At 48.7% G+C, this 14,756-nt stretch overlaps 3 protein-coding genes across 3 annotated transcripts; 1 reads left to right on the forward strand and 2 right to left on the reverse strand.

Moving 5' to 3' along the window:
• Positions 1 to 304: 304 nt before the first annotated feature.
• EDB93DRAFT_1077347 (SH2 domain-containing protein) lies at positions 305 to 5,102 on the reverse strand (the record flags this gene model as incomplete). Its single annotated transcript, XM_041445307.1, has 12 exons — positions 305 to 394; positions 442 to 572; positions 625 to 795; positions 845 to 1,859; positions 1,912 to 2,088; positions 2,136 to 2,720; positions 2,769 to 3,101; positions 3,156 to 3,458; positions 3,515 to 4,231; positions 4,286 to 4,406; positions 4,462 to 4,873; positions 4,925 to 5,102. The coding sequence occupies 12 exons, from the start codon at positions 5,100 to 5,102 to the stop codon at positions 305 to 307; spliced, it is 4,233 nt and encodes a 1,410-aa protein (XP_041311933.1).
• A 399-nt stretch (positions 5,103 to 5,501) lies between these two features.
• On the forward strand, positions 5,502 to 5,999 carry EDB93DRAFT_1076888 (cytidine deaminase-like protein; the record flags this gene model as incomplete). Its single annotated transcript, XM_041445277.1, has 1 exon — positions 5,502 to 5,999. The coding sequence occupies one exon, from the start codon at positions 5,502 to 5,504 to the stop codon at positions 5,997 to 5,999; it is 498 nt and encodes a 165-aa protein (XP_041311934.1).
• A 48-nt stretch (positions 6,000 to 6,047) lies between these two features.
• EDB93DRAFT_1077366 (uncharacterized protein) lies at positions 6,048 to 14,041 on the reverse strand (the record flags this gene model as incomplete). Its single annotated transcript, XM_041445309.1, has 14 exons — positions 6,048 to 6,215; positions 6,269 to 6,349; positions 6,399 to 8,042; positions 8,092 to 8,334; positions 8,385 to 9,167; positions 9,218 to 9,859; positions 9,914 to 10,201; positions 10,250 to 10,859; positions 10,908 to 12,164; positions 12,218 to 12,270; positions 12,322 to 12,569; positions 12,624 to 12,755; positions 12,810 to 13,029; positions 13,079 to 14,041. The coding sequence occupies 14 exons, from the start codon at positions 14,039 to 14,041 to the stop codon at positions 6,048 to 6,050; spliced, it is 7,332 nt and encodes a 2,443-aa protein (XP_041311935.1).
• Between the last annotated feature and the right edge of the window lie 715 nt (positions 14,042 to 14,756).

The following is a 14,756-nucleotide window of genomic DNA, read 5'->3' on the forward strand; positions in this document are numbered from 1 at the left end:
CCAAACGACGCCTGAGGAGGGGGTATATTGAAGCTGGAGCTCGGAGCGCCTGGTCCAAAGCTCGGTACTCCTATCCCCGGAGCAGGTGTCTGGCCACCGTAGGGGTTAGGTGTCCGAGCGGCTTGACGAACGGACATGTGCCCAGGGGCTGTGCGGGCGGGCGTTCGAGCAGGTGTTCGTGCACCAGCACCTACATATGGTGTTTTCCCTCCAGCAGCAGCAGCAGAACCAGCTAAATTTTGAGATTGATGTAGATGCCTGGACAAGAGTCAGCTAAAAATTGCTTGGAAGGAACTGCACAAGCTCACCGGACTTTGAAAGCGTCGCAAAGCTCAGGAACGCCAGCTACTGCGGCATCAAATAGACAATAAGATTCGGGCATAACTCGAACAGGCTGTGATACAATTGAGCATGAGATACACACAAGTAACCCCTGCTTACCCATGTCTGAACGGTGGAGTTCTTGTTAGCAAGGAAGCACAAATTGAAGTGGCCAGGCTTTCTCCGGTTCAAGGTGAAGCCATATATGCTCTTTGCAGGATTGGCTGCCACGAAGTTTTTCAAAAACATATCTGTAATATGAATATTAATCCCAGATATTCAAATATAGGGCCTTGAGCGTACGAAGTTCGTCTTCGGAGCCGTGCTTGAATTTCTCATGAGCCATCAGCTCCTCCACTTTACGGGCGGTCGCCTGAACGTGATTAACAATCAATTCATCTAGATCAGCATATTGATGCTTTTCATCGACGATGAGTAGATTTCCTCCCTGGCCCGTATTAATTTCGGTAACGTCTGCGGTGGGATGAGAGTGCAAACTTTCGGTAATTGACGACGCACGTACCAATGTGCTGATAAAGCTTGTCGTCAACCTTCCAAGTTACAGCAAGGTGATCAACGCCTTTAGAAGATGGGCGAATTACTACATCGCCACGCTGTTGCTTGTCAAGGTAGTTCTCAGCTTGGGTGGCATTGAAGTTGTGGAAATTGGGATGTTTCACTACTCTTCTCGTCCGGTCAATCTCTGCGCGTTTTTTACGAGCCTGCATCTCCAGATCCCGTTCAAACTGTGGAAGGTTCCATTGATCATCTCGTTTGACAGACCGGAAGAGGGCATCACCCGCACGAAGATCAGACTGGCGGACAGACACTTTAACGAAGAACTGGTCTGCAGGTAAATCCAGCTTGACATCGACAATGACACCTGGTATAGTTTGTCCTTTTTTAACGACATCCTTGGGAGCCATGTTGCCTTCTTCAGTAAGGTACCCGATATCAATGACGCCCTCGATGCCGGAATCCAAACGAATATGGACGAGAGTTGACTCAAGGCGGACCACCATAATCGAGACAATGAGACCCATACGGAGAGTTCGAGGGGTCTCTCCACTGAGCATCGTGAGAACATCCCATGGCCCTAGAGAGGGAAAAGCCGCCCTCTGCTCGGAGAACGGTTTCAGCAGCTCCTCTCGAATAACATTCAATGTGTGACGTTTACGGTCTTCATTTGCCTCGTACATGCTGACGGCAAACTCGTCGAGGTTAAGTTCGTTCAACTTTCTTTCGTTGTCAACATCCTGCATGATGACTGAGACGACATGAGAAGGGTGTTCATCGTGAATATCTTCTTCATCTAACTCCAGGGCATCAGTTGCCATTTTGCGGGCCAATTCATAATCCTCGGGATGGATACGAGTATCATCAAGGGGATCTTGGACGTCATCGTCAGCATGGCGATTCTTGGAAAGCTTGACTTCAGGATCTCGCGAGATGCGCAGGAATCCAGCGGCATTGAGGAAAATTTTGGTCGTTAACAGTGATGACTTGATGAATTGGTCACGATTGATCAGATTGCCCCCCTATTGGCGTTACGTGAGCAAGACCAAATGGAAAAAAAAAGTTTGAATTGACCATGGCAGAAATCTTCTTGACTAGAACCTGAGCTTTTCGTGGGCCGAGTCCACAGACGAAAGGCAATAAATGCTGATAGTAGGGATCGTTGACAGCGCGGTTGATATCAACTCCAACTTTATTCGTGACGTCAACCAAAGTTCGCTCCAGAGCTGAGAGTAACTTCTCCTTGGGGATCTACGCGCATGTCAATATTGGCCTAGAAGACTGCAGCCATTACAAACCAGGTGCTGATCTTCATCCTCAAGGGGAATGGCAGTAATGTCGTGTCCAAGCGCAGAGTACTCGTTTAACGGACTCTGAATATACCGAGCAAGTCCAACACAGTATTTGGCAACAGGCGACAGCGCACTGAATTCCTCCGCAGCTCGTTTGCTGTGTTGGTACATACGAGCAACTTCGTCACGAACGTACATCACAGGAATGTTGAACGCCTGTTCGTTTGCTTCCCTAGGGGCCTCTGAAGTTCCCCAACCGTCTGCACCATTTGCTGTTGGATCCGGATTTGATGGTTCTCCATTAACAAGAGCCTTAACCTTTGATGCCAGCTTGGTCGTAGCCATACTTAAGCCACCCACGACGATAACATCGGGATGTCTCCGCTTCAAAAGATCTGTGAACTCGTCCTGGTAATCACGATCAACAAGATTGTCAATTTTGGTATGCTCGCGCAGTCTCCCTGCCTCGTCCAGGAAAACCATGGTGATTGCATCCTTCTGAGGATCCCCCTTGCCCCAAGACACAGCAAGCACAGACGCAGTGTCACCTGGCTTCATTTCGGGGATGATATATGGAGCCACGTCAATGCGCTAAGAACGAGTCAATGACAGATCAATAGTAAGATGGTGAAAAAGCACCTCTCTCAAAACGTTGCCGCAGTGGGCTGCGAGTGTATCTTCTACTTCCTCTCGAAGCCATTCTCGCGCCCACTTAACACCCACAGGCATAAGGTGTTGTTCGAGGGCCTCTTGGACGACACGTGATCGCTCTTCATTCCAAGCTCTGGCAGTATCGCTATAGCTGTCAGATGCAAATGCGTCATTGAGTCTACGTTCGAACTTCGCCTTTGCCTCGTTGGTAAGAAATGTTGATACGGTGACCAAAAGCTCAGCTTCTGCCGCAAGGATATGAAGAAACTGTGGTGTGTCCATCATCTGCGTAATACTCTTGTGATGAAGGTATTTGAAATTCTGATGCAGAAAAAGATGAATGGGCGCTCGATCAGAAGTCACGGAAGTACTCACGAAGTATGGATGGTGCTCATCAATTTTAGTCATTCCCCTCTCTGTGGGCAGCACAGAGATCAAAGCATCAGTCTTGAAAAGATCACGCATTGCTTGACGCAACAAAGGATCTTTGCCAAGTTCTGTTGCAAGAATCATTCGAGCACGACGTAGTAACTCTTCAGCAGGTTGTGCCACGGCGGCATCCGGATCCGTAAACTGCTCCGCAAACGCAATGGGATTCAGCTCCTGATCATCGACGAAATGTACGTTCTCTTGCGCAACGAAGTTGTAAACCACCTCATGTGGTTTAATTCCGAAACCCTGTGATACAGCAGAACATGAATGCGTGCATATGACTCAGAAAGGGACTGGCGTACATCAGCAAGTTTAGAAACTATACTCTTCTTGGCTACCTCATACGCAGATATGCGACTGGGAGCCTTTCTCTTTCTGTTTGCCGCTTGGTCCTCGTCATCGTGGAACTGAAAGTCAAAGGTGTCCTGTTTCTTGAGTTTATACCTCATGGTCAACCATTCGGTTGCATCAGTGACAACCTCCACACTATCGATTTTCGGCCTAATTGTCTGCTCAAAATACTCGTCCTCGGTATTCAGGCGTGCATATGACAAGGCCAAGGCATTCCTTCTTTGAGCTAAAGACCGATATTTCTGGCCAAGTGCATATATTCGCCAGAGTTCAGCGAGGCTGATAAGCTGGACTCGAGTGCGCATTTCTTGAGGGTTGAAATACGAGATGTAGTCCCGTTTGTGAGTCCAAATATACGGGACCTCGAACTCCTGGACGAAGAGAAAGCGAAGAGCATACGTCACGGCCATGACCAAAGGCTCGCGATACATGTTGTACGGGCCTTCCTGACTAAAGAAATCTCGTGTTTTCCGAGGAGATAGCCGGACGGTAACCCACATTGCTGCATCGTCCAAATCAGCTTCAGTGAGGTTCTGATGGAGGGATAGCGTGGACGATTGAGAAAGCGACGAAGTTGCTAATTGCATGCGCTCTGGTATGTCTTGTGCCCGAATCAGATCATCGTCCTCAGTCAACATACGCGCACGGATCTCTGATGGTTCGAATACCTATTGGAAGAGAGTAAATATATTATATAGGAGAAGTTGAAAGAGTATACGTACGTCTTGATATCTCATCTCTGGCTTAAGACGCTCTTCCTCGAAATCTATTTCATCGTCACCCAACAATGCCCAATCATAGTCATGGCCATCTCCAAAGACGCCATGTATTTCGTCCCATGCCCTGAATTTGCACCCATTGTCAATAATGTAACGCAAGGAATCGACAATCGACCTACATGTCGTCGATACCCGCTAGCTCAGGACGAGAGCCAATAGCTCTCCGCCTCTCCCTCTCTCGCTTTTTCCTCTCTCTTCGTCTTTCCTCACGTTCCTGCTCGTCCATAGCACCAGCACCTTCGTCTTCATCTTCATAGTCGATGAAATCATCCATGTCTTCCTCATCATCACGTCCACCTCCAGCGCGCTCATCATCCCAAATTCGCTGAATATCCTGGACTTGCGGCAGGTCCTCATCATCTAAGTCATCTTCTGACGATTCCACAACTGGCTTGCGCTTAGAGGTCGATGGGGCGGGTGGGGAACCACCTTCTGGCCCGCGCCGTAAACGAGTCAGTCGATTCCTAAATGAAGTGCCTGTGTTTTCCTCCAGCAGTTCAAGGTCATCATCTTCCAAGGCTTCCTCCTCGTCTAAGGAAATATTTAGAACGTCGTATTAATAAACCCAATTCATATGCTTACCGCGCCTCCGGTGTCTCCTCTTACGCCGCTTCTTTCGCCGATGCCTTTCCTCGTCCTCGTCTTCCTCCTCATCCTCATCTTCATCTACGATAAAGCCTTCCCTGATTCTTCTCGCCTCTTCCTCGTCTTCCTCCGCCTCCTCAGAGCTATCGTCCGAGATGACTTGGGGATCTGCCATAGTGGCATCGCCTTCCACTTCTTCCTCCTGAACAGAGGCCATTGTATCATCGTCCTCGACGACACGGTCAACAGGATCTGCTGAAGGCGAAGACATGATGGTTCATGAGCAAGACGTGCTCAATTTACGCGGACTTCGCCGCGCCACACGCTGTTACGTAATAATACAACGAATTAATGCCGAACTTTATTAGTCAAGCCCCAGAGTTGTACATCGTTACTCCCGCCGGGTCCCCGACCTGTTTCAAGCCTCCAGGAACAAGTAAGTCACATAGAATGTTCACTAGTAACGAAGCTGACACGCAAAGCCCCGACAGCAATTTGGCAGTACCTTTAATCACCTACCATGACGTCTAAATCCGAGTCGCGGACTCCAGAAGAGCACGAGCATGATTCATTTATGCGTCAGGCATTAGAGCAGGCTGCGTTATGCGAACCTGTACCGACAGCATTCTGTGTAGGATGCATCATTGTAGTGCGCTTGCCAGACTCGGAACCAATTGTGTTGTCTAAGGGTTTCTCGAGGGAATTACCAGGGAACACTCATGCCGAGGCAAATGCTTTGGCCAAGCTTGAGAATCTCTCTTCCTCGCAGCTACAATCTCTCGTTTCTCCATGGCCATGGGAAGCAGTACCTGTCTTAGGAGACCTTCTTCCCCTCGTAGACGTCTATACCACGCTTGAACCATGCTCAGTCAGAACATCCGGCCTGCCTGCATGCGCTGATGGCCTCATTCGCGCCAGAATCAGACGTTGCATTATAGGTGTACGAGAGCCAGATGATTTTGTCAAATGTGAGGGTGCGCAAAAGTTGAAGGATGCCGGTATCGAGGTTATCTGGTACGGCGGCTTAGAGCAAGAATGCTTAGACGCTGCCCGGAAAGGTCATCACATCTAGACTAGTATTGTGAGTACTTAAATATTGTACATTACATTGATATACTCCTCATGTTGACGAGAACACTCTACTTTCCCAATGACCTCCAACTATTTCTGACCAACAGTCAATAGCTTCCTTAGCGAGTTGTGTGTCCATGATAGCTGGGGCACTTTCGATCGACATCGTTATTGTATCCTCCAAAGGGTGTACAATAATTTCAACCATAACATCGTCCTAAATTGCAATTTAATGTGGTCTCTAGGCGAGAAATACGTCAAGAATCTGACCTGTATAAGATTCGACATAGGGATCCAGTCGACAGTTTGTGGATTTGGTTCTGGGACGTCTTCCGGTATCATGTAAGGGATCTGTTTGTGAGAGTTAGACTTAAGCAATCTCGTTTGGAACATCACTGACATCTACCGGTTCAAACAGTCCCGCCTTTCCGTCGTCTGACGGAAGCTGTAACCTAATCAAATTGACAAACACATTGCACAATGGTGCACCCGTGCCTCCTATCCACTGGTCTATCATCTGAAGATCAGTCTGCTGGACGACAGGAGTGCGCAACCGTAGGTCATCTTGAATGCTACGAGCAACATCTATGATGCTGTTGCTTCCAAGACGAGCGTGCATTGGCAGCACGTTCATGCATGGGAACGCTAATCTGTCAATATCTTCGACAGGTCCTGTTCGACCTGCGTGCCATAATCCAAATGTCACTTGCTCAGGCGACATATAGGAAGACTGGATGTATGCCCAGCATGCCAGCAAAACGCTCTGTAGCGACACGCCATGTGCCTGAGCGCGCTGTTCAAGAGTAGATGCCCCGTGTACCGCATCCTTTGCGATGACAACAGTCCGAGAGATAATCTCGTCCTTGACTGGTCTGAGCTGAGGAAAGTATTCTGGCCGGAAAGAGGGTGAAAAGATGGACCGCCAATATTCTTCCTGCTTCTGGAGATTTTCTTGCGTTGGTGCAAATGTTGACATGAACGTTCCATAATCTGATGTGACCGACGAGGGTTGTTCAAGGTAGATATGAGAGAGATCCTCGATCAAAAGGGCAAGACTCCAGGCATCGTATTGGAAATGATGCATTCTAATCAGTAAATATTGGCTGTGCAAGCCATTCAAAAGGAGTGCGTAGGTCTGAGGTCCATCGGTTGGAGGTGGGCGAGAAACGATCGTATTCATCCGCGCCTTCAGGCTATCCGCGTTGTCAGGCGAATCATCGAATGGCTCAATGGTAAATGAGCTTCCCATCTTGTCGGTAATGAAAGTCGCTATTTGGACGTCCGAATGAGACTTTGCGGAGACGAATGTCGACCTGAGAATGGGATGTCGAGAAATGAACTCCGTCCATGAGCTACGGAGTCGTTCAGGGTCGATTTTCTGGGTCATTTTATAGGCGAATACATGCTGAAATCGCGCATAATGACTTTTTTGCCAAGCGGAGATGAGCCATTTCATGCCAGAGGTTGCCCGAGTGAACGCAAGGTCTCCGCGCAGGTCAGATGGGAATCTGTCGGCGAAAGTTTGAAAATTGATTTCAGGGACTAAATAATCCAGACGCGGTGGATCGGTCCTTGGCTGTCTTTCCACTTCGACTACCCTTGTAGCCAAATCACCGATTGTACGGCAAGCGACGATATCCGCAATGCTCAATGGGATTCCTGCCTCCCTACATTTTGCGCTGAGCTGAATCGCTGTGATCGAGTCAATCCCAATAGCCGCAATTGGTCTGTCCGGGTCTAGCTTATCGACAGAACATTTGGCGACAGAAGTCAGGACATTGACCAACGCAGGAGGTAAATGATCTATTCCTTTGTGGGGTGCAATGCTGGCGGTCAGCACATCGTTATGGAGGGGAAGTTTCCAGCTGTCAAAGGGAAGATCTGCGACAGCCTTGGCATTCGGTTGGGATATAATAGTGACGAGAAAGGCTTCGAGTCGCGATATTTCATGATCCAAAGACTCCATATCCATGATATTTGACAGGCAAGCCAACGTCACAGAAAATCCATCATCCATTTCGTGAAACTCGCAGTTCAATGGATACTAAAACAGCCCAATTAGTATAGTAGACAGAAAGGTGCAAAGTATGTACCTGAACGTTGGCTTGAAACTCGTCTGGATTGAGCAAACTCCATAAAGGACTTGAGTATTTGGACTGTAGAGGTTGAAAGACAAATATGCTGTCCCATAGATCAAAGAGCCCCGTCTCGGACTGTATGTCACGAAGCGAGGCATGTTGCCACTCTAATGCGGCCAAGTTATTTGCATGGATAGAACGCAACAAGTCCCTGTTTGTCGTGGTTTCGCCAATACGAACACGACATGGTATAGTGTTCTACACCCCGTATGGTCAGCGTAAGCCTGCCCCTCGGTCAAAACACGTACCAACATGGGTCCGACAACGTCTTCGTAGCCTGGGAAAGAGCGTCCGGAGACAACATGCCCGAACATTATGTCACAGGAAGATACCTTCGACGAGACGAACTTTGACCAAGCTGCCTGCCCCAAACACTGAAGCGTGACACCCGCATCACTGGCAGCCGTCTTCAGAATATGGTGGTCTAGCCTCAATCGACGAGAACAGATAGCAGACGAAGGCTGTGTAGACTCCGCGCGAGGTAATGGAACAGGACGAAAGTCTTGCAGATATTGGACCCAAAAGGGAATGCTTTGATGTTCTTCCCGCAGTATCAAAGGAAGCGCGTCATAGAACTGAGGTAGTGTGGTAGAAGACTGGGTTCGATACGCCCGCTCTAGCTCTTCGAGGAGCGCTCCGACGGAAACACCATCATATATAGCATGATGCATGGCAATTCCAAAGAAATAGTTCTTGGTCCCGACGTCTTCCTGCTGTTCGACTAAACAAAATGCCAACGAAGGCTTTAACGTTCCCTGTTCTGATACGCTCGTTGATGCGGTGACAGTTTTGATCATCGCATCTAGAGATTCTCCAGCACGCAGAGTGACATCGATCCAAACCATGGGCGCATCAGAATGCGAAACTTGTGCCCATTTCCCCAGGTCGACGATGTAATGGAATGTTGTCCTAAAGATGTCACAGCTCGTGACAATAGATTGACAAGCTTGACGAAGACGGGCGTGATCCACGGAAGATGCCAGCTTGAACATGAATACGTGATTATAGAGCAAACCTGAAGAGATGACCGTCTGAGCAGCATATCAGAAACTACACTCAAAGAAGAGGAGTTGTTTGTTACCTGTGATAACATCCCTGCCTGCAAAGCAGTCGTTGGAAGTATCTTGACTTCATCGCGATCAGAAAACCGACAGGTGGCGACGTCAAAATGGGACTCCAGTGTACGACATTTTTCTTGAAATAGATCCTGGGCTTCCAACTCCAACTGCGCACGACCAGGATCTTGCAATAGCGTCGGTAAGGACTCTAGTTCAGCCAGACATGCGAACTTCATAAGTTCTGCTGCAGTTACGTGGTATCCTTCTTCCTTAAGTGCTCGCGAAAGCCCCACCGACCTGATGGAATCGAGACCCAGAGCAATAAATGATGTTCTCGACCATAGCCGTTGGGGATCAACGCCCAAAAACTCAGCTATGATCTTCCTCACAGAGTGCAGCGCGACACTGATGCCCCTTTCCCCATTAGAATTATGTGTGCCATTAGCGGTAACAACCGGTGGCATGGATTCCATTCGATTGACTGGGGACTTCTGTAGAACAGTGACATGGGGCATTCCGGAGATCACGACACTGCGAGCCTCAGACTCAAATTGAAGAAGCATCGATTGAATATTGGCAAACTGGGATCCGTCATCATAAAAGGCTGCTTGAAGAACGAGCTGATCTGTTGAGACGTCCACTACAACTTCCACAGACAGGAAGAACTGGGTGAGGGTAGTTAAAACTCAGCAGGATGAAGTATGAGACAGAAGACTCACGTCAGGCTGAGGCAATTCACTCCGCACGACATCAAAGAGCTCGTACGCAGGTTGGTCTTCGGGCCTGACCGAGAAAAGAATGTCGAATAAACCAGCACCCGGTCTAACCCATTTCTGTACCTGCCCAAGAGGAACATTTTCGAATGGAATCGCGGCAATGATGTCATCCTGGACTTTACGAAGACAATCAGGGTTGTTGAGGTTGACGCGCATAGGGACAAGGGATAGCAGAGGGATGAGGGCGTCGCCCATACCCTCGACAGGTGCTAACCTCCCTGATCTAATGATCTGAGTTGCACGGTTAATGATGCCCAGCTCAAGCATGGTAAAGCTCACCCCAAAGATTAAGTCGTCCGACTGGCACAAATGGTTTGCGAGAACCGAAGCAAAGGTGCAAGTCAACGCGGCCTGCAATGTCACTTGGCAATGGGCAAGCATTTGTTGGAAGTATGAAAACGGCGTATCGAGGATTATGGAAATCCGTCTAGGAGAAGCTGATTGGGGCACATCCATCATATTGCGGTAAGACCAGTTAAAATTATGAAGAGTCGACGTCCAATACTCTCGAGCAGGCGTCAAATCCCGGAACGTTACGTGTTCCAAAATTTGATCGGGAGGGATTAAATTCTGAAGCGGCTTGTCAAGATATGCATCCTCGACGTACTTCAGTATGCGAGGTAGAGAAATAGCGTCGAACAAAGCGTGATGAATGGATAGTACGACATAAGTGTCGCAGGATTGGCGGTAGAGCCGAAGACGAACGGGCGGTACAGAAGTAATGAGGGCGTTGATCTCCACAGTAACTCTCGCGGCTTCTTCATCAAAGAAATAGTTGGAGAAGGTTTCATTGTCGCTCGCCGCAACGGAAGACTCCTCCCAATGAAGGTGACAGGTTTCCCGCGACAAAATCACCTGGACCAAGGTCTTACCGAAGAAAAATATAGTCCTATCATGATACCATGAGAGAGATTCAAAGGCATGGTAATGTTCAAACCTTAGAATATCGATATCTGCCACTGCTTTCTCCCAGGCGCTACGCAATTGCGGTATAGAGACATCATCTCGAACTCGCATCACGACATGCTGCACACACATCGTTGGCGAACTCTCCGAACGATACAGAAGACCCTCTTGGATAGGGTAAGAGGGAAGAACACGCTCTATGTGGAGACGCGGCATTTTCTTCTGAATTTCTGGCATCCATAGTGACGAGAAGTTGTCGATATCCGGTGCATCTGCTCCTGGTCGCGAAACGACGAGACCTTCCAGTCGAGTAGACAGACCCCGGACAGTAGGAGACTTCATTATTTCTGCGACAGTTATATCGATATTAAAGGTCCTCCTGAGTGTGGATGCAAGCCGCGCAAGTGACAAGGAGTCCATTCCAAGCGCGAACAAGCTAGTATGCACACCAATAGGTCCACCGGAAGTCGTAATCGCAAAGCTTTCTCTCAAGAGCTCTAGTATCCGTTCTTCGAGGTCAGAAGCAGGGCTATCACTGTCTGGGTTGTCAACGTGGCCAGTAGGGTCTTGGAGTCCGATCAACTCGTTAAAATCCAGTCTTGAAAAGATGGAGGTCAAGACTTTGGTATCCGCTTTGCCGTTGGCATTAAGCGGAAGCCAATTGAGGGCTATTATATGGGCAGGGCGCATGTAACTTGCGAGTTCCTTTTCGCATGCATCACGCAAAACGCGCAAGAGGTCACTTCCGGCTTCCACCAGTCCAGGTCTAGAACCGCCCCGTCTCGTAGTGATTGATATTCCCGTATCCCAAGAAATGAAAGAAACCAGCTGCGGTGAGCTGCCGCCTCCAATCTCTGGATGGGTCCCAAGAATGGTCCCAACATCAAGGTTCAGCTGCAGGCAGGACCGAGCAGCTCGCTGAAGCACAGCGGATATTCCTTCCGACTCGATGCGCACTCCGCGTAGCTTGATCTGAGTATCGATTCTGCCGATTATTTCCAATGATCCATCGGGCATCATACGCGCTAGATCCCCCGTGCGATACGCCCAAGCACCTTTCTGTGGCCACTCAATAAATACTTTATCCGTTAGATCCGGACGTCCATAGTAGCCGCGCCCAACAAGGGGGCCACCAACGACGAGCTCTCCGACGCCCCCCCGCGGCAATATATCGAGATTCTGATCAACGACGTAAGCCGCAACATTACTGAAGGCTTGTCCAACGTTGTTTTTGGGTGTGTTGCCATCCATAAAACGAGCACAACATCCTATGGTCACCTCGGTGGGGCTGTGGGACGTGGTAAGAAAGATATCGGCGGTAAGAAGAATTTAATCAGTTACCCGTAGAAGTTTGCAAGTCGGACTTTGGGATGATCCGCCCACTTGTCTAGAATCTATCATTCCCATTTCAGGACTCGTAGGGTATTGAGATACAATGCCCTCACTGTGTCGCTGATTTTCTCTCCACCACTGCCGATGAATCGCAGTTTCATGCCACCCATCGCTTCATCTTCTTGAATGGTGCCCATAGTCGCGTCAATCAAGCTTGGCACGAGTCCAACGTGCGTCACGCCAAAACGACTGATATAATGAGGAAGATTCTCCAGCAGTAGTCCGCGTGGCGCAGAAATCATGACCATACCCAGAGAGAGGCACACAAGGGTTTCCGAGAGATGTACGTCAAACGCAACAGCTATGGTTCAAAGCCCAAGTCAGGAGAATAAATGAGGGGGAAGACTGTTCCTACAGGCAATGCCAAGATATCTTCCATCTCGGATATTATCCATTTGGACAGCAGCTGAGAAGGAGCTTAGCGCTAGTATCGCTTCAACGAGACCTTCATGGGTGAGAAGGCAGCCTTTTGGGTTACCGGTGGTACCTAGAGTTGTTGTCAGATTCACTGGATACGAGTGAATTTTCTGATATTGTTTACCAGATGTATAGAGCAGATACGACAGATTGTTTGGAAGTGCAACGGCCAGATCGGCTGTAGTCATTGCCTGTATATCTTGCGAGATATGATCGTCATCAAGATCGAGGACAATGTCCCCGAATATTTCAGGAGAGTGCCTATGAGACTCCAAAATGACAAATCTAGCGCCCGAGTCCTTTGCTATATATGACTTCCTTTCGTCTGGAAGCTCGGGATCGATCTTTGCATTAAATCAGCGCATATAAAAATGATGATTTCTTGATACCGACTGGAACATAACAACCCCCGGCACGCAGAATTCCAAACAGGACTATGTGAAACAGTGGGTTACGATCCATGCACACAGCAACCCTGTCCTCAGGCTTCAACTGCTGAGATATGAGGTATCGACCTAGTTTGTTGGCCTGGACATGAAGATCGCCATAAGACAGTGTTTCTGGAACGAGATTGTCTCTAGGACCCGCTGGCAAAGTAGGGTACCAACACACTGCTAGGGCATTAGGATCGGCTTGGACGTAGGGGAGGATAAAGTCTGTGGCAATGGTGACAGGACGGATATGACCATAAACGGACGCACGAGCCTCAGAGGAAAGGCACTGGAAGGTAGATGCAAAGTCAGCTGGGTAAGGAGGTGATGAGATCTTTGAAATGAGGTTTTGAGCTGCGTGCACCGACAGTACCGCTATCTGAGCAAGTAACTGATCGGCCACGGCAGGGTGTACAAGGCGCGATGAAGTTCGGACAGACAGCAAAGCTGCCGAAGGATCAAACAAAAGCAAAGGAGATCTAAGGTCATCTGGGATGTATACGTTCTCTGGTCCAGAATCAGCAAGGACGAAGAGGGCAGTAAATGGTGATTGGTCCTCTTTCAAGCCGAGCTCACTCTTCAACTCAGACTCGGTGAAATTTGGGGATGCAGTTTCGTGGAGTGAACGACGAGCTTCGTCCACTAGATCGCCCCAAACTGTTTCGGCATTCCAACGAAACCGAGAGGGGAGAGTTGCGCCTGCTGATAGAATGCCGACCAAGATGTCTGAGGATGCGCAGTACAAGCCCAATATGTTACAAAACGAGGCAAGCAATAGGGCAGCGGATCCTGGTGTATCTATACCGCACTGTTGGAAAGCCACCAAGTCGAGAGATGCTGACTTGACGTAGGTGGTAGAGTTATGATGAACGCGACTATCAGAAAGGTCGGGGAACGCGACATGCTGATAACCTGTTAGAAACATGCGCACATCCGAGTCCGAGTCCATTTCTTATTGAATGGTAGACTGAGTGCGCGCTATAAGACGCGAGTAAGTGATCGAATGCAGATTGAAGTTACAAGTCGGCTGACCTGAGTAGTAGATGACTGAGAACAAAGTTATGAACGTTTAGGCAGCACAGAACGAATTCAAACGGTGTTAAAGCTTGATATTCGGGGTTTGTAAAACGGTGAGTACTATATATACGAAAGTAGCTCGCAATATATATTGTAAACCTCACGATATCGAAGGTTCGGGGAATGCATAAGAATAGGACATAGTATGGGCGACCGGCGACTAGTTTGGGAAAGGCACTCCAACGAGAGATTGATCATTTGATAGACAATCGATGATAGGCCCAGAGTGTGGACGAACAAGGTCAGCTTCCGTGAGAAACTGTGGCCGCCGGACCCGTGACCGATCACGTCGAGCGGTGACCTTTAAGCTTGTGCCTCATCTCCTCGACCGAGTACTTTTCGAGTCTGAACTCTCTCGCTCCTTGTAATTCTTAAATTTGTGTTCTGATCATTTTACAAGCCAGGATCTATACCGCACTACTCGTATCAGACGAGTACGACTGCCTGCAGTAGCCTACCACTGACATGCATGACATTACCCCATATACCCTGCACTCTATCACGCAATATCACTTTGAGATCCCGCATATCTTGTGCGCATGGCTATTTATCAAGTTACCCGG

Source organism: Suillus bovinus (assembly GCF_016758785.1).
Source record: "Suillus bovinus strain UH-Sbo-P2 chromosome Unknown EDB93scaffold_5, whole genome shotgun sequence".
Taxonomy (NCBI): Eukaryota; Fungi; Basidiomycota; class Agaricomycetes; order Boletales; family Suillaceae; genus Suillus; species Suillus bovinus.